At 44.7% G+C, this 17,226-nt stretch overlaps 3 protein-coding genes, 1 long non-coding RNA gene and 1 pseudogene across 5 annotated transcripts; all 5 read right to left on the bottom strand.

Moving 5' to 3' along the window:
* Positions 1 to 215: 215 nt before the first annotated feature.
* On the bottom strand, positions 216 to 976 carry LOC125556262. Its single transcript, XM_048719033.1, has one exon. The coding sequence runs from the start codon at positions 885 to 887 to the stop codon at positions 471 to 473; it is 417 nt and encodes a 138-aa protein (XP_048574990.1). The 5' UTR covers positions 888 to 976; the 3' UTR covers positions 216 to 470.
* Positions 977 to 3,347: 2,371 nt separating this feature from the next.
* Positions 3,348 to 4,138, bottom strand: LOC125556261. The gene has a single exon (XM_048719031.1). The coding sequence runs from the start codon at positions 4,036 to 4,038 to the stop codon at positions 3,622 to 3,624; it is 417 nt and encodes a 138-aa protein (XP_048574988.1). The 5' UTR covers positions 4,039 to 4,138; the 3' UTR covers positions 3,348 to 3,621.
* A 1,822-nt stretch (positions 4,139 to 5,960) lies between these two features.
* On the bottom strand, positions 5,961 to 7,278 carry LOC125509786 (annotated as a pseudogene).
* Positions 7,279 to 7,403: 125 nt separating this feature from the next.
* LOC125509785 (splicing factor U2af small subunit A-like) lies at positions 7,404 to 9,272 on the bottom strand. Of its 2 annotated transcripts, XM_048674819.1 has the most exons (3): positions 9,118 to 9,264; positions 8,769 to 8,946; positions 7,404 to 8,678 (listed from the first exon to the last, which is right to left on the bottom strand). In XM_048674819.1, exon 3 carries the CDS (start codon positions 8,630 to 8,632, stop codon positions 7,685 to 7,687), a length of 948 nt encoding a protein of 315 aa, XP_048530776.1. In that variant the 5' UTR covers positions 8,633 to 8,678; positions 8,769 to 8,946; positions 9,118 to 9,264; the 3' UTR covers positions 7,404 to 7,684. The 2 variants fall into 2 exon arrangements, with proteins under 2 accessions (XP_048530776.1, XP_048530775.1); XM_048674818.1 differs by lacking the exon at positions 8,769 to 8,946 and having other exon boundaries at positions 9,118 to 9,272.
* Positions 9,273 to 13,407: 4,135 nt separating this feature from the next.
* LOC125556260 lies at positions 13,408 to 16,449 on the bottom strand. Its single transcript, XR_007305044.1, has 3 exons — positions 16,131 to 16,449; positions 13,901 to 15,760; positions 13,408 to 13,825 (listed from the first exon to the last, which is right to left on the bottom strand). It is a non-coding gene; the product is annotated as an uncharacterized LOC125556260 (long non-coding RNA).
* Positions 16,450 to 17,226: the final 777 nt, after the last annotated feature.

Genomic DNA, 17,226 nt, shown 5'->3' with positions numbered 1-17,226 from the left:
ACCGATCTAGCCAAAACATGGTGTTTGTACCTGTCCCCACTGAGATCGAGGAGCCGATCTGAAGGACTGGTAATAACTGCATGATTGACTGCCAAGATTAGGATCCGCCAAGCCTTGCTTAATTATTGGTTGATAAGGCCCTTATTCTCTCACACACAGAGATAGGGACAACAGTAGGAAGTTGAGAGTGGTCAACGTGGGATATAGAAGGCGGTATAAGTGTTATTCATTACATTTGGCGAATGCTTAAGGGCTGAAAGGAAGCAACATTCATACAACATCCTCTATTACATTAAAAAAACGGAAACATAAATTTCTGCATAACATGGGCTGAAAGGAAGCAACATTCATGCAACATTCTTTATTGGATTACAAAAAAAACAGAAACATATACTTCTGCATAACATGTGAACTGTAGTGCCAAACCATTCACTGACTTTATTCCTCTGGCATTCTTAACTAGTAGCTTCCTATTCTCCGAGAGCGAACACGACCGCATCATGGGTGTCAGCCAGACCGGTGTCGGTCTTGATGGTGACCTTATCAGCAGAAGACTCATCCACATAGACCTCGACCAAAGAAAACTCCTCGACCTTGACCCCGGTGACCTTCTTCATCTTGCCCTTTTCCACAAAAGCGGTCACCTCAGTGTCGTAGAAGACGGTCTGGTTGAGCTTGTTGAACATGTGCTCTTTCTTATTCTTTTGAAGTATCCACACGAACCCACTCTCACAGTTGTGCCCGACCTCCTCGATGTCATCCATAGGAAAGAGGCCTTTCGGGAGGCCAAGCACTTCGAGAAGCTCGACGGTCTTCTTCTTGCAGATATCGTTCCCCTTGTGGACCTCGGCGCCGGCACGGTGGCTCTCAACCAGCTGGGACGCCATTTGAGCTCCTTAGCCGGTACTTGTTTGCTCCTTAGCCGGTACTTGTTTGCTTTGGAGTGGTTTGTGGATTGGCAGATGAGCTTGTGGTACTTGATAGATGAGGATCTGATGGTGCTGCCTTATATAGATGGTGCAAACTGTAACGGCTCCTAAATGTCTCTAAGATGGATTCGTGGGCGGCTGCGCGCGCCAGCCCAGTGAGACTGGCAGCTCTCCTCTGTGGAATTCCTTTTCAGATGCTTCTGTTTTGAGGAAGAAAAATGAACGTCTCCCCTTTGGAGTTAGCTCATTACGTCCAGCCATATCTGACCATTGAAATGCCTTATGCTGAACTCCACACCAGAACACTGGTCAAGGATGACTAAATTGACCATTGCGTATATATTGGTGTAGAAGAAGTCCATGTCATCTTATCCAACAAGCCGGGCTCCATACCAAGCACAAGTTGGTGGCCTCGGGTGATACCAAAAATCAGTTCCCGAGTAAAAAAAAAAACCTGTTCCCGTTGCACTTAGACTACAAGCTTTGTGGGCAAAGCAATTGACGGAACGCTGACCTTGTTTTCATGTAAACTGAGAAATTATTCCACAATGTTTCTTTTTCCGAAAAAACTAATAATCTATTCATTTTCAATCATGACAATACAATGAACATAAATAATAATAAAAAATTACATCCAGATCCGTAGACCACCTAGCGACGACTACAAACACTGAAGCGAGTCTAAGGCGCCGCCGTTATCGCGCCTCCCTCTCCGGACACAGGCAAAATTTGTTGTAGTAGACAATCGAAAAGTTTTTGTGTTAAGGTCTCATAGGACCAGCGCACCAGAACTGCAACCGCCGCAGATTAAGAGTAGCGTAGATCGGAAGGATTCAATCTGAAAACACACGAACGTAGACGAACGACGACCAGATCCACCAAGATAGATCCACCGGAGACACACTTTAACACACCCATCGACAATGCTAGATGCATCACCGGGACGGGGGCTAGGCGGGGATAATTTTATTCCATCTTTAGGAAGCCACCATCGACTCACCTTTCTGAGCAAGACACAAACCCTAAGAAAACTCCAATAAACAACTGGCTCTCAAATGGCCGGGATCCACCGCTCTCAAATGGCTCTAGGGCCATTGGAGACAGGGCGATGCTGGCGGGAGGCGGAAAGACCCTAAGCCTTTTGTCTCATCTGGTGAACTACCATGATCGCCAAAGCACAAGGAGTTGATCCCTAACATGTCTAGAGCAAGCGTCCAACATCAGGTTCAGTGTTAAAGTCACGTGGCCATGTACCTTCAATATTCTGTTGTAACCATCCTCCGTGGTCTTCTAATTGTGAGTGGCCAGGTCGGGTCGCTGGTGCTCATGTTATGTGGGTTAGGTTGTATCGATTCTAACCCGGTTTCTCGTTAGTCAAGCGGGCATTTCTCACTCTCTTCTTAATTAATGACAATAACAAGTCTTCTGCCTCGTTAAAAAAATGCTATTAAAGAATAGAGTAGCTTGGCATCGTCCTAGATTTTGGTAGTTCCATGCACAGAATTGTTTTTGCCTATTAAAATGTTTGGAATAGCTTACTTTTGCATATTTCATGGCTGTTTTTCCTCACTAAATTGAAAAAAAAATCCATAGTTTAGCAATCACAAACTTAGCCTTTTTATAGGTATTTTCCACATCAAATTGTAAGATAATTTAGCATTTCAACAGTCACAAACTTAGCCTCAAACTAACTACTAATTTCTAATCCTTCCCGTTCTCAACTGAGTAGAGGATTGTGGCATGATGAGTGCTTTCCGTTTTATGTTGTCTGTAACCAAATCTTTAGAGATGTAATGGTGGAACATTAAAAATATCTTGAGCAACTTGTTTTCACATCAATCTCAACTTAGAATTGGAAAATAATTTAATCCTCAACCGTAGCCGTAGGAGTTTTGCTCTGTGTTGGCTTTGCCATTCTCTTTTACTAGTTCCTAAATTTTGGCTAGTTTTGGCTTGCTCTGGTTTCTGCTTTTGTTCTCTTTTGTTCCTTTGCATTTTCTCGGCAATCTGTCAACACAAGAAAAAAATCAAGACAAGAACTTGTTTTCGCATAAAAATATGTGTCTAAAACGATAGTTTTTCACATCGATTTGAACCATAAATGTGGAAATAAACTCCGATTATTTGATATTAGCGAGAAAATTAAAATAAACAAAACAGGAAACTGTTCCACAGTGTTTCCATTTGAGCCTTGCTGTTGATATCTTTTTTTAGACACTGCTATAACATACATCTAAAATTATGAAATGTTAAAATCAACATGAAAATCCAAATATCGAGAATCAAAATTAGATTTGTTCTATGCATGTCACGGTTCATGTTGTATTTCAAAGCCTTGCTTAATTATTTGTTGATAAGGCCCTTATTCTCTCTCACACAAAGATAGGGACCACAGTGGGAAGTTGAGAGTGGTCGATGTGGGATATAGGAGGCGGTATAAGTGTTATTCATTACATTTGGCGTACGCTTACAGGCTGAAAGGAAGCAACATTCATGCAACATCCTTTACTACATTACAGAGAAAACAGAAACATAAATTTCTGCATAACATGGGCTGAAAGGAAGCAACATTCATGCAACAGCCTTTATTAGATTACAAAGAAAACGGAAACATATACTTCTGCATAACATGTGAACTGCAGTGCCGAACCATTCACTGACTTTATTATTATGGCCTTTTTAACTAGTAGCTCTATTCTCCGAGAGCGAACACGGCCGCATCATGGGTGTCAGACAGACCGGTGTCGGTCTTGATGGTGACCTTATCAGCAGAAGACTCATCTACATAGACCTCGATCAAAGAAAACTCTTCGACCTTGACCCCGGTGACCTTCTTCATCTTGCCCTTTTCCACAAAAGCGGTCACCTTAGTGTCGTAGGAAACGGTCTGGTTGAGCTTGTTGAACATGTGCTCTTTCTTCTTCTTTTGAAGTATCCACACGAACCCACTCTCACAGTTGTGCCCGACCTCCTCGATGTCATCCATAGGAAAGAGGCCTTTCGGGAGGCCAAGCACTTCGAGAAGCTCGACGGTCTTCTTCTTGCAGATATCGTTCCCCTTGTGGACCTCGGCGCCGGCACGGTGGCTCTCAACCAGCTGGGACGCCATTTGAGCTCCTTCTTAGCTGGTACTTGTTTGCTTTGGAGTGGTTTTCTAGGTTTGTGAATTGGTAGATGAGCTTGTGGTACTTGATAGATCAGGATCTGATGGTGCTGCCTTATATAGATGGTGCAAACTGTAACGGCTCCTAAAGGCCTCTAGGATGGATTCATGCGCGGCTGCGCCGGCGCCAACCCATTGAGACCGGCAGCTCTCCTATGTGGACTTCTCTTAGATACTTCTTGTTTTGAAGGAAAAAGATGAACGTCCCCCCTCTGAAGTTAGCTCATTACGTCCAGCCATATCTGACCATTGAAATGCCTTATGCTGAACTCCACAGCAGAACACTGGTCAAGGATGACTAAATTGGCCATTGCTTACACAAGAAGAATCTTCAAGTCTTTTGATCTCGAGCGACTATATTGACCAGAGAGTAGAAGTCCCAGTGATCTTGTATAGTAATTAAGAAGCTGGGGTCCGTACCAAGTCACAATGCTGCAAGCTGACAAGCTAGATTAGATGTCTATATGCACCATCTGCCAAAGTTTTCCATCTGCAGCTTAGCCTCGAGTGCTAACCTCTGTTCCATTTAACTCGCAGGAATTCAGATGGAACATAAGTTGATGTCGAGTGATACAAAAAAGCAATCCTCAAGGTATGTGAGCAAAGCATTGCACCGAATGCCGACAAAGGAACATTCAGAGAACAGTATAATCATCATAACAATAACAAATTCAAAACCAAATATGTTCCGTCAACACATCCAAAGAGGAAGTGCAACAAGAACCACACTGAAGATGTTACATCAGGCATCCGAGTAAGTTTGCTAGGACCACAATATAACTCCATCTATCATTACAAGATCAGACAAGCAAGCAGAACATCCAGTGAACAAGGCAACCTGCAGTCAGACCGGAGATCTCACGCCTGCGCCGTCTCCCTTTCACGGTTCCACCGCTCAATCTTCGCCCTCCTCTCCTCGCTGCCCTCCCTGCTCCTCCGGCTATGGTGGTAGTAGTCACCATAGCCGCCGTGGTCCAAGCTGCCTCCATAGTAATCGGCTAATCGCCATGGTCCCTAGACCGTGAGGAGCGATAAAAAATATGATCGTAGTAGTGTTTTAAGTTATGTCGTTTCATGTTTAATGTGCAACATTTAGTACTAGAGTTCAAAATATGCAGTGAATTAATGTGCTTATGATCATGTTCCAAATATTAGGGTTCCTGGTGACCAAAAACCTTCCATTCACCGAATTATTTTTGCCTATTTAACTACTTGCAATAACTTACTTTTGCATATTTTACAGCTTTTTTTCCTCTCTAAATTAATATAATATATTCCATTGATTAGCAATCACAAACTTAGCCTTTTTATAGCTATTTTCCACATCGAATTGTCAAATAATTTAGCAGTTCAACAGTCACAAACTTAGCCTCAAACTAACTAATTTCTAACCCTTTTCATTCTCAACTGAGTGGAGGGTTGTGGCATGATGAGTTCTTTCCGTTTTATGTTGTCTGAAGCCAAGCCTTAAAGATATAATGATGGAACATTAAAGCAACTTGTTTTCACGTCAACCTGAACTCAGAAAGAGAAATTAATCTGTGGATCATGCAGCCTCAACCATAGCAGTATGAACTTTGCTCTGTGTTGGTTGTGTCATTCTCTTTGCTAGTTCTTAGATTTTGATTAGTTCAGGCTTGCTTTGGTTTCTGCTTTTGTCCCATTTTTTTCCTTTGCCTTTTTCTCGGTGTTCTTCTAATGCTACAAAATAGCATTCGAGAGAAGAATTTGTTTTCACATACAAATATGTGCTTAAGAAAAACTTTTTTTTTTCACATCGATCTGAGGATTCTGAACCATTCTCTGAGATGGAAGTTGAGAGTCATCGATGTGGGATAGAGGAGGGGGTATAAAACTGTAATTGCAATTATTCATTTCACTGTCGAAAGCTTACAGGCCGAAAGGGAACAACATTCACGCAGCAGCCTTGAGCTTACAAGAAAACGGAAAGATACTTCTGCATAACATGCGAACCATAGTGTCGAACCATTCACTAACTTTATTATTTTGTGACATTTCTATTTAGCTCCCTATTCTCCGAGAGCGAACGTGGCTGCATCATGGGTGTCAGACAGACCGGTGTCAGTCTTGACGGTGACCTTATCAGCAGAAGACTCATCCACATAGACCTCGACCAAAGACACGTCCTCGATCTTCACCCCGGTGACCTTCTTGATCTTGCCCTTCTCCACAAAAGCGGTCACCTCGGTGTCGTAGGAGACGGTTTGCTCGATCTTCTTGAAGGTGTGCTCGCTCTTCTTCTTCTGAAGCATCCACACGAACCCGCGAGCGGGTTGTACCCGATCTCCTCGATGTCGCCCATTGGAAAGAGGCCTTTCGGGAGGCCGAGCTCTTCAAGGAGCTCGACGGACTTCTTGCAGACTTCGCCCCCCTTGATGACCTCGGCCCCGGCGCGGTGGCTCTCGACCAGCTGGGACGCCATTGGAGCAAACTGGTTTGCGTAGGAAGTGGGTTTCAGGTTTGTGAATTGCCAGACGAGCTTGTTGTAAGCGATAGATTAGGACCCTATGGCGCTGCCTTATATAGATGCTGCAAGCTGTAGCGACTTTGAAGAGCCTCTACGATGGGTTCATGCGCGCGCCAGGCCGCCAGCCCAGTGAGACCGGCAGCTCTCCTCTATGGACTTCCTCTTCCGTATACTTCTTTTTCTGAAAAGAAAAGAAGAACGTCTCCCCTTTGGAGCTAGCATTATTACGTCGTCACGAACAAATGATTTTGGATGACCATTGAAATGACTTTGTGCTGAACTGCACAACAGAACACTGGAGTTGAGCTGGTCACGTATGACTGAATTGACCATTGCTTACACATGTGACATGACGAACCTTCAGGTCTTTTGATCTCAAGCAACTAAATTGACCAGTGTAGAAGTTCCTGTGAACTTGTCTAAGAAGCTGGGCTCCGTAGTAAAAAGATCAAGATTCGTACAAGAAACCTGAGTTGGTGATCTCGAGTGATGCAAAATTCAGTTCCCATTGCACTTGCACTCGAACAAGCTTCGTGAGCAAAGCAATCCGCCGAATGCTGAACTTGTTTTCACATAACAATGCGTACATGAGAAAAAGTTTTCCACATCTACCTGAACCTGAAACGGGGAAATTATCTGCGACGGTCTGATTTTGGCGAGGATAAAAATCAACAACACAAGCTAGATTAGATTTCCAACTGCACCATGAGTGCTAAACTCTGCCTCTGCCTTTTAAACTGGCAGGAAATCTGATGGAATATAAGTTGATGTCAAGTGGTACAAAAATGCAATCCCCAATGCATTTAGACTGAAACATGGAATGTGAGCAAAGGAACATTCAGGGAACACACTATATAATCATAACAATAACAAGTTCAACACCAAATACAATCAGGCATCCGAGGGCGAAGATTGAACACACTATACCATCAACAAATCTAAAGAGGAAGTTCAACAAGAACCACACTAAAGATGTTACATCAGGCATCCGAGTAAGTTCACTAGGACCACAATCTAACTCCATCTACCATTACAAGATCAGACAAGCAAGCAGAACATCCGGTGAACAAGGCAACACTGCAACCTGCAGTAAGACCGGAGATCTCACGCCTGCGCCGTCTCCCTCTCACGGTTCCACTGCTCGATCTTCGCCCTCCTCTCCTCGCTGCCCTGCCTGGCAGGCGCCTCCCTTTCACGGTTCCACTGCTCAATCTTCGCCCTCCTCTCCTCGCTGCCCTCCCTGACCGGGCTCCTAGTCCTAGACCTGTGTCGCCGGCGCAGCCTGCTCCCATCGCTGTCATAGTTGCGGTTCCTCTCGCTGCTCCTCCGGCTATGGTGGTAGTAGTCGCCGTAGTCACCACGGTCCAGGCTGCCTCCATAGTAGTCGCCACGGTCCCTAGACCGCGAGGAGCGATCACGGTCCCTGGCGTGGTGACGGTAGGGGCTCGGGCTCCGGCTGCTCCTGCTGTGGCTCCTCCTGGACCTATGCAGGTGCCCATACAGCCTCTTCCTGAGGTCCCTGCCAATCTCCTTGACATGCATGAAGTTGCAGTACCCTCCACGGTTGCAGTTGTGCTCCTCGAACTGCCGGCAGGTGGCCTCCCGGAAGTCGGTGACGGGCGAGAACTCAGCAATGATGGGGCGGCCCGAGTAGAACCTCCCCTGCAGCGCCTGGAGCGCCTTGGCGGCCTGGTCCTCCTCCCTGAACTGCACGTAGACGTTGCCGATGAGGTGGTCGGCGAGGTTGTCGCAGACGTGCAGGTTCTCGACCTCGCCGTGCTTGCTGAGCTCGTCGAAGATGTCCTCGTAGAAGTCCTCGAAGTCGCCCTGGATCTTGACGGGGTCGATGGGGTTGCCCTGCGCGTCCACGCCCGGGGTGATCATGTCGGGGCGCTGGTACATGTTGCAGAGCAGCAGCGTGGGCGAGACGGACGGCTTGTTGTGCAGGCGGGAGCAGCGGTCGCCGTGCCGGCACGCGCCGATCTTGAAGTAGAACGGGCAGTTCACGCGGTCCTTCTCCGTGCCGAAGATCGACGCGAGGTGCTCGGCCATGGCGCCGCCCCCCGGATTCGCGCCCCCGCAGAAAAGCTAGAGATCTCTGCACTCCCATCACACGAATCACAAATCACACACACGAGATTGCAGCCAAGATTAACGGATAAACACTCAAAGGAGGGGGAACAAGAACTTGTCATGAGTAGATACTGCAAGCAACTCATCCCAATTCCGGTGGAACCTTCAAAATCAGCAGGCACTTAAATTCCGGATCAGATCGAAAGAAAACGGAACTAAACGAAGGTAAAGACTAATCCATAACTTTTATTTATCTCTTCGATTCGCGAGGGGGGAAGAACCTATCTCCCGACCTGATAAGAATCGACAGAGAAGACACACGAAAGCATCGTCAATCAATCCGATCCGTTCGAACCGAGAGAAAAAAGAACGAGCGTGATGCGCGGGCACGGGCAACCCAATCCGTTCGACCCTACACATGCATGTATAGATCTAGGATATTACGGGAGGAGGCGGCGGCTTACCGGAGATCAGCGCCGCCGTAGCCGGAGGGGGAGCAGAAGGTGGAGCACGGCAGATTTGTTTTTGTTTTGGATGCTTCTTCCAGTAGCATCTGGAAAAGCGGATATAAAGGCCGTGGCGGCGTATCCGGACGTTGGTTGGGTGTCGGACGGTGGAGATGTGGCAGGCTGGAGACTGCTAGAACCTTCGAGGGGTTATGGGCGTTGTTGGACAGCCCATCGCTGGCCCGGTCCAGCAAGGCGGGTATTTTATGTGTTGAACATTGCAAGCCCATCAAGTCATGTGAGAGGTAGACATCGCCTGTGGGCAGGATAAATATTATCAATCGCATTTTATCTTCTCAAAAAAAATCAATCGCATTTCAAAAAGATAATATTATCAACTGGTTGCCTACTAAATTGCTTCTTGTTTCTCAAAAAAATTATTCGCTTGCTCTCTCTAAAAAAAGGCCTACTAAATTGTTCTCAATTTCTATAAAGTTGCCAAATTTTAGAAAACTTGTGCATTGCCAAATGTTACCTTGCCAAAACATTGGCCAGCCAATTTTTTCTACAAGCCAAACATGCTTCAAAATCAGACACTGCGCGTAAGAGAATCCGTTAAACCATATAAAGAAAAAAAACTTTAAAGTTTTCTTTCCCAGCTCGCAAGGCGACTAGGGCAAGGCCTTTCTCCCCTTCATCTCTGTCAACGGGCTCGTGGATTTGCCTCCCCTTGTGCATGCTGCTCCAGTGGGCGATGGTGAGAAGGAAAATCCTAGTGCCTCGCTCGGGCTAGTAGATAGGTTAGGATTTTACTCCTTGCAGGGGTAGAGCTTCATCATTGAGTCGGCCTTTCACGCTCCGATCCTCCTCGAGTTTGTCCCTCGGGATGGATTCGATGGAGCTGGCGTAGATTCATGTTGACTCCATGACGACAAGGTTAAGGTTTCTCGTCGCGTTCGCGATGACAAGATTTGGTGTCGGGTTCTTTAGATCGATTCAAGAGTTCAACGACGTCGGCTGCGACTCCGGGAGCTGGTCCTTAGAAGAACATGCATGAATACTACCTAGCTTTCATTGACAAGGTCAGGCCATCTCCAATATGTGAGCGATGACACCAGCGCGTCAACAGTTTGTTCTGGCGATGGTTGCGGTTGTTTGGTGGTCCAGGGACCTCAATGTATTTTTTATTCTGTTTGTAGTGCTTTGTATTTCTTGTAAACCTTTACAATATATTTGGATCATTTTTATAAACATGTGTAAAAATAAAAGGGGTGTCCACATGTTGTTTGTAGAAAGTCACACGTTTGGTTTGGAGAAATTAGTGATAATGGATGTGAGTTTAAGGGGTATGAAACATTGTTTTGTTCTATGGCAAATGAGTTAAGGAGGAAAGGGGAGAATTAATAAGGTCAATTCTCACGTATCTTTCCATGTCCCCTGTTAATTCACACGGGATAAAAGATTCCTTCAAATTCTCACCACTAGTTGCCAAACACACAATTAGTGGTGGGGTACAGCGAATTTCATCTTCTTCGTCTTCAAGAAGCATAGTATGAAATTCGTCGTGGTGGTTTATGTAAAAAAGAAAGGCATGGTACTTATATTTGTCTTGAAGAAGCATAGTATGAAACACATTATGGTATGATAGGTCGGAAATTACATTTTGAAGTTCCAAGAAATGCTAAATTGAATTCTACATGTGTGCAAAGTTTGATGGTGAAATAGGTTAGCATGTGAGCTACACAAAAAAAGAAGATGTGTGGATTTTTAGTGGTGAACAGTGTGTGTGTTGTTCATGCTTTAAAAATCATGAAAAGGTGTGAATCAAAGTTTACATTGTTTGACTCAATGCTTAGATGTTGCATAGATGACTTCAATTCAATTTTAAATGGACTTGAGTCTTTTTTTTGTGATGATCCCTGTCGCATCATTGTGGGACACGACATACGATCAAAGCTAGTGTACTACATTAGTGTTAATGTTGATCAAATATCTGCACCATGTGGACGTGATAATTAGATTCTATTAATGCAGTGTCAGATATTTGCATCAGCTTATTATATGAATTGGATACCTATTACTTAATACTCTCTCCGTCCCAAAATTTTTGTCTTAGATTTGTCTAGATACGGATGTACCTAATACTAAAACGTGACTTGATACATCCATATTTAGATAAATTTAAGACAAAATTTTTGGGACGGAGGGAGTACAAGGCTACTAGTTTTTAAATGTAGCCACCCGTGCCTACAAAATAGCATATTTGTAGATAGGGGTTTTGGGGATGAGGGGGGCTGGGAAATGAAGGGGAACTGAGGGGATCGGAGATGTGAGGGGACCCCCTTAGGGCTTGTTCAGTTGGAAGGAAGGGGATTGAAGTAGATTAAATCTCGCAAAATAAATCCCCTACAGGTCAAAATCCCCCTCAATCCCTCCAATCCTCTTGAAGGGAGGTTTAACTGAACAAGGCCTTAGGCCCTAAAATCCCATTGTTTCAAACAAGGCCTTATGACGGTTTCATAATCCCCGACACCCATAGGCTTTAGAGAGAAAGTAGTCCTTGAAGCGGCTAATGTCAAGGCCACAAGGGGATTGCTGGCAGTCGGCATGCCCCAATTGCTGGTGGATTATTTTCTTGCTCGGGGAGACATCACAACATGCGACAAGCAGCCCACCTCCAACACCTTTGCTTGTATTTTTGTTGGGACAAGTCTCTCCATGTGATGTGTTGGCAACCTAACTCCAGCCCATAAGTCTATCACAATGTGAGTCGTTGATCTCAGTTGCATCCAGCGGGCGGATTGCTTCCTGGTGAAGGAGGAAGAAGAAAACCCTAGCCACTTCACCCTTGTATGGTGGTGGCTGGCTGGCTGCACTAGGAGATTGTGCGAGTAAGAAAGAGCACACAAAGAACAGCTCAACATGTGACAAGAGAGGAAGAAAAAGGAGAGGTGATTTTATCTAGAATTGCTATATCTGACTAGACAATGTTTAAGCTGGTGATTGAAAGCTCAAACCTATTTGGATTGTCACTTAACTTGGTGGGCTCGTTTACTTTGAGTATGTCGATATGGATAGCTATTTTGAGGATTGGATCAGTGAAGCATATGATTTGAGAGTGGTTCTTGTTAGTTCAGACTACTGCAGTTTCAACACAATAGTTTTCGGAGACGGACATATTGGGCAGGGTTTGCTCGGTGGTTGCCGCAGAACGGCCACTACCGCCACGCCGCTACCGCCGCTCCTTTATTGGGGCTGGCTTAACCTTGTCAATAACAGCTCGGAAGTCTTCATGCACTGCCCTAAAGACCAACGCCTAGAGTTGCAGTTGTCGTCGTTGAACCCTTGAATGGATCCGAAGCAACTGATACCAAATCTCGCCAGTAGTAAAACTGGAAAAAAATAGTCAAGACACCTTCATGTCACAAGTTCTATTTGTGTGTAAATTTTCATGATAAAAAGATATTCAAGATGCTCTAAAAAAGATCAGAGATCAAAAGTTAATCCCTCCGTCTCAAAATAAGTATCGAGACATTTATTTTGAGACGGGGTGCTTTTTAAAGCTTTTTAGAGCAGAACAGTTTCCGACACATTACAGAAGCACAGAGGACATGATGAAAGTACTCGTATAGAAAAACGTTGAAAATCCACGAGACCTAGCAAGTAGCAAAAGTATGTGCGGCAACATTCAGACTATAATTAGTGTTTCTTCCGATAAACATTCAGACTATGGTGAACGCGTGAAGATGAGAGATACGCAGTTCGGATTCCGCAATGATTCGCCGATGGCCCCCACACTGCGAGGAGGGAGCACGTACAACACGTCGACACATCACCTCTGCCTCCGGCAGCAGCTGAGGACTGAGGTGCGGCGATGGCATTGGGGCGCGCGCTCGAAGTCTGAAAAGACACTCACGGACGCAGCTTCAGTGACGTTGTGAAGCCAAGTCACACAGCGCCTTAGCCCACTATATCAGCCCCTCGTTCTACATCCAATGGATAGGATTCACTCAAGGCAAAAGAGGCCCAGCCTTGGTAGTTTTCAGGTGTACAGTGACGTGAATAAAGCAGTGAGGCGCTGGACACTCTCCAGCCTTAATATTTTCACATAGAAAATATCTGATGTTGAAAATAATATGAAATGAACAGTAATCCCATTATACAAGGGAAAATATGACTATAACATTGAAAAATGCAAGCAATTAACTTCATTGTATAATCTGTACAACACTGAAAATTGCAAGCACTATATATCAAATGTCTGAAGCAAACAGAGAAAGAAACACTGTACATCATAACCATGAAATTTGCAAGCACTTATCATTCGTACAACTCTGTAGCACAAATATTCAAGCACTTGACATTGATATTCTGAACCATATCATTCAAATTCTGTAGCAACAAGTACTACCAATGAATAACCATCCAAGTATGTTACATAATAGGCCATTCACTTGTACACTTAGGCCACAAAAGACTATAGTTAGCCACCAAAATACCACCAGATAACTATAGTTAACCCCCAAAGTATCATCTAACCAACATCTAGATATTAGAACAAATTTTCACCATAAAGACGATCATCTTCACAAGTAGGGGGAGCTGTGAGGAGCTGAGTAAAGCTCTCAATGGCAATGTACTGCCCATTTTCCACATTTGCGCTTCTCTTGTTGCCATCATTCTTCACTTCCCCTTGGGGCTGTACATCTACATTTTTCTTTTTTTGCTGCCAGTGAAAGCTCAACCTTTTAGTGTATTAACAAATGACAAAACAAATTATTATCTTCAGATTAGAACATACCTTTGGTCCTTTCTTGGTCGAAACAACAGGTTTAGTTGCCTTGCGCTTGGCCTTGTGCAACCTATCAAGCCAATTTTTCTTTCTCTTTGAATTTTTGGGCTGAACCTCCTTTTTCTTCAGTTTAGCAGCTCTTAGCAAGTCATCTCTTTGCTGCACATTTGGGTCAACATTTTCTTGGTCATTACTTGGTTCATTCATAGCACTACTAGATGCATTGAGTTTTTCCTCCAACCGTGGACCAACGCAATCAAGCTACCAATAGATACAACATATTTGTTTCCATCCAATACTCTACTACATGCAGCCATAGATCTTTCATACTCACTTTGGAAAGCTTCAAAAATTGTTGGAGTGTACACTTTGCTTGCTTGTACCAACATAGGCCTGCTCATCTTGATTCTTGGTATGTTTTTTCTTGCTTCAAATTCAGATTCCAGCTCTTTGTTTCTTTTTTGTTCCACTATCCTTTCAAAATGCTTTAAAAATCTAACAATATGAAAATCAGATTTCAAATGGTTCTTCAATGAATTGTTGAAGCTCTCACTTAATTGTGTACTTCTCACTCCCAAACTGAAGACGTCTCTCATAAAACATTCAGCCCACTTTTCTTTTACCTTGTAGATACTATCAAACCAAGTTTGCTTATGCATCTTTAACCTCATGTTGGCAAATGCTTCTTCAAACTCAACCTTGTCCTCATAGCCATACATACAAGCACTAAAATCAGTGAGAATATGTGATTCTTCGTCTTTATCTTTGTCTTCACCCTCCTCTTTCTCTTCACCCTCATCTTCATCTTCAACCTTAATTGGAGATAGATGTTTGACAGCATTCTGCATTATATGAAATGTACACAGTCCATGATATGCTTCTGTGAACACAACCTCTACAGCTCTACCCATTGCATAATCTTGATCGGTATAAATAGTTCTAGGTTGCCTTCCATTATGCGCACCTAGGAAAGTTTCAAAGAGCCATTTGAATGAGGCTAATGTTTCGTCAAACATTAGTGCAGCACCAAAAACTGTAGTCTCCCTAAAACACCAAATGGCCTATATTCCTTGTTTGTGCCAAAAGTAGTGTCAAATGTGACAACATCGCCAAAGTGTGCATAGTCTAACATCATTTTAGCATCAGCCCAGAAAATGTTAGATATATTCTCCTCACAATCTAGTTGCAAAGCATATTGAAATGATGGATTTTCAGCAACTTTCCCACCAAAGTACTTTAACATGCTGCCTGCCTGACCAAAAGCCAACTCTCTTTGCCTCTTGCTTTGCAAAAGATTTCTGTGACCATCCGAACCTACGTGTATAGCTGAAGCACCACTCCACGGTGGAGCATTGGCCATGCCCTGAGATTAAGTGGTCCACCAACCTGACGAGTAGCGAGCTCATATGCAGCTTTAGGCCTAATTCCAGAATCATCCGCAGCTTCAATTTCATATGCTTGAAATTCTGATATTTTCCTTTGCGACACCATGAGGTGGCGGGTTTGTGGCAAGTGAAGCAAGTGATTATGTTCAAGAACTACATCCGTGACTTCCAAATTTCCAGACTCTCGATCCAATGTAAGAGTCATTCGAGCTTTACAATCAGTTCTTGTCTCATCTCTAAAGCACTTTCGAATGGATTCTCTTTGCGTTTTTTTTTTCGATGACCTTCATTGGCACAAACATATCTGCAGGAAGTTACCTTACCATCAAATTTGCTCACATTGGTGTACCTTTTCCTCACATCAAAGCCTACACGACCACCATATGCTATCCAAAACAACCAAGACTCCTCTTGACTTTTGAATATCATGCCAACTTGAGGCATCCCCTTATCAGATTGTGCCATTGCACACCACCCAACTTATCTGCCATTGACAACACATATAATCAGCTGACTAAATTGCAGAACACCAACTAATATTCTAGATGCAAATCTGAAACAAATACTAATACTAAACTTGCGCTAGCAGTACTACAAAATTCAGATTATTCTACTTCTGAATATCTGGGGTGTGTGCGTGTGTGGTGAGTGATCTGAACTTGCACAACCATGTAATATATCTGGTGTGTGTGATCTGGACTGATCAAAAGAATTACTACAACTTGCAGAACCATGTAATCCCATAAAAATTCCAAAGCATTACTACTAGTGAAATCATAATCTCAACTTCTGAATGATTAGGTGCTCACGGTTTGAGCTTGGCTGCAGTAAAATTCGACTAAAATCAGAATTACCTCCGGCGAACGACGACTGTATCTTCTCGGTGGAATCGAGGGGCGGATCGGGTGAACGAAATCTGCGGCCGCTCTGTATCTTCTCAGAAGCTCCCGGGCGGCGAGGCCCTCCTCCCCGTCGCCTCCGCGGCGGCGCGAGGCCGCCCTACTTTGTCTCCAATGAATGTGGCGCGACGACCTCCTCTGCTCTGGATGGAACAGAGCTCCAACCCTCTCCTCCACAGCGACGTGTCTCGCCTCTCTCTCAGGCTCTCGGAGGTGGCTCTCCCGCCAAACCCTCGCCGCCGCGCGGGAGAACTGGATGCCGCCAGACATCCAAGGTGCCCTAAAAAAGCCGAGATCAAAATTTACTCCATGCGTCATAAAATAAGTGTCTTAATTTTAATATAACTTTGTATCAAAGTTAGTACAAATTTGAGACATTTATTTTGAGACGAAGGAAATATTTTCTAAAGCTTTTTAGAGCAGCATAGTTTCCCGACACACTACAAAAGCACAGAGGACATGATGAAAGTTTAGAAAAACGTTGAAAATCCACGAGACCTAGCAAACGTGTGTGCGGCGACATTCAGACTGTGAGCATCGTTTCTTCCGAGGAACATTCAGACTATGGTGGACGCGTGAAGATGAGAGATACGCAGTTCGGATTCCGCAATAGATTCGCCGATGGCCCCCACACTGCGAGGAGGAGGGAGCACGTACGACACGTCAACACATCACCTCTTCTTTTCTTACGGGGGATCGACACATCACCTCTGCCTCCGGCAGCAGCTGAGGACTGAGGTGCGGCTCGCGCTCGAAGTCTGAAAAGACACTCACCTCTGAAGTTTCTGATCGCTGCATCAACACGGCGTGAGGGTTTGAAGATCCGCCGCGCCGGCCGCCGGAGCCGGCTCTCTCCGGGAGGCGCGTGGCCGCCTATAGCGCACCTTGGCACGGCCACATCCATATAAGCACACGGTTTTCTCTGTGCCGGACAGGTGGCGACTGGCTGACTGCCATGGCCTGGCCGTCGGTTGGAGCCGAGAGGAGGAGCGTTGAAGGCAAGCTGGCTGATCCAACAGCCTTTGGCGAGGGAGCATGACTTGACTTTTAG

This window comes from Triticum urartu, chromosome 5 (assembly GCF_003073215.2).
Source record: "Triticum urartu cultivar G1812 chromosome 5, Tu2.1, whole genome shotgun sequence".
Classification (NCBI taxonomy): domain Eukaryota; kingdom Viridiplantae; phylum Streptophyta; class Magnoliopsida; order Poales; family Poaceae; genus Triticum; species Triticum urartu.
Note: the sequence above shows the minus strand (reverse complement) of the source record. Positions and strands in the feature narration are given on the sequence as shown.

Excerpts from the sequence above, each read along its gene's own strand:
- LOC125556261 (XM_048719031.1), bottom strand. The coding sequence starts at position 4,038 with ATGGCGTCCCAGCTGGTTGAGAGCCACCGTGCCGGCGCCGAGGTCCAC.
- LOC125509785 (XM_048674818.1), bottom strand. The coding sequence starts at position 8,632 with ATGGCCGAGCACCTCGCGTCGATCTTCGGCACGGAGAAGGACCGCGTG.
- LOC125556262 (XM_048719033.1), bottom strand. The coding sequence starts at position 887 with ATGGCGTCCCAGCTGGTTGAGAGCCACCGTGCCGGCGCCGAGGTCCAC.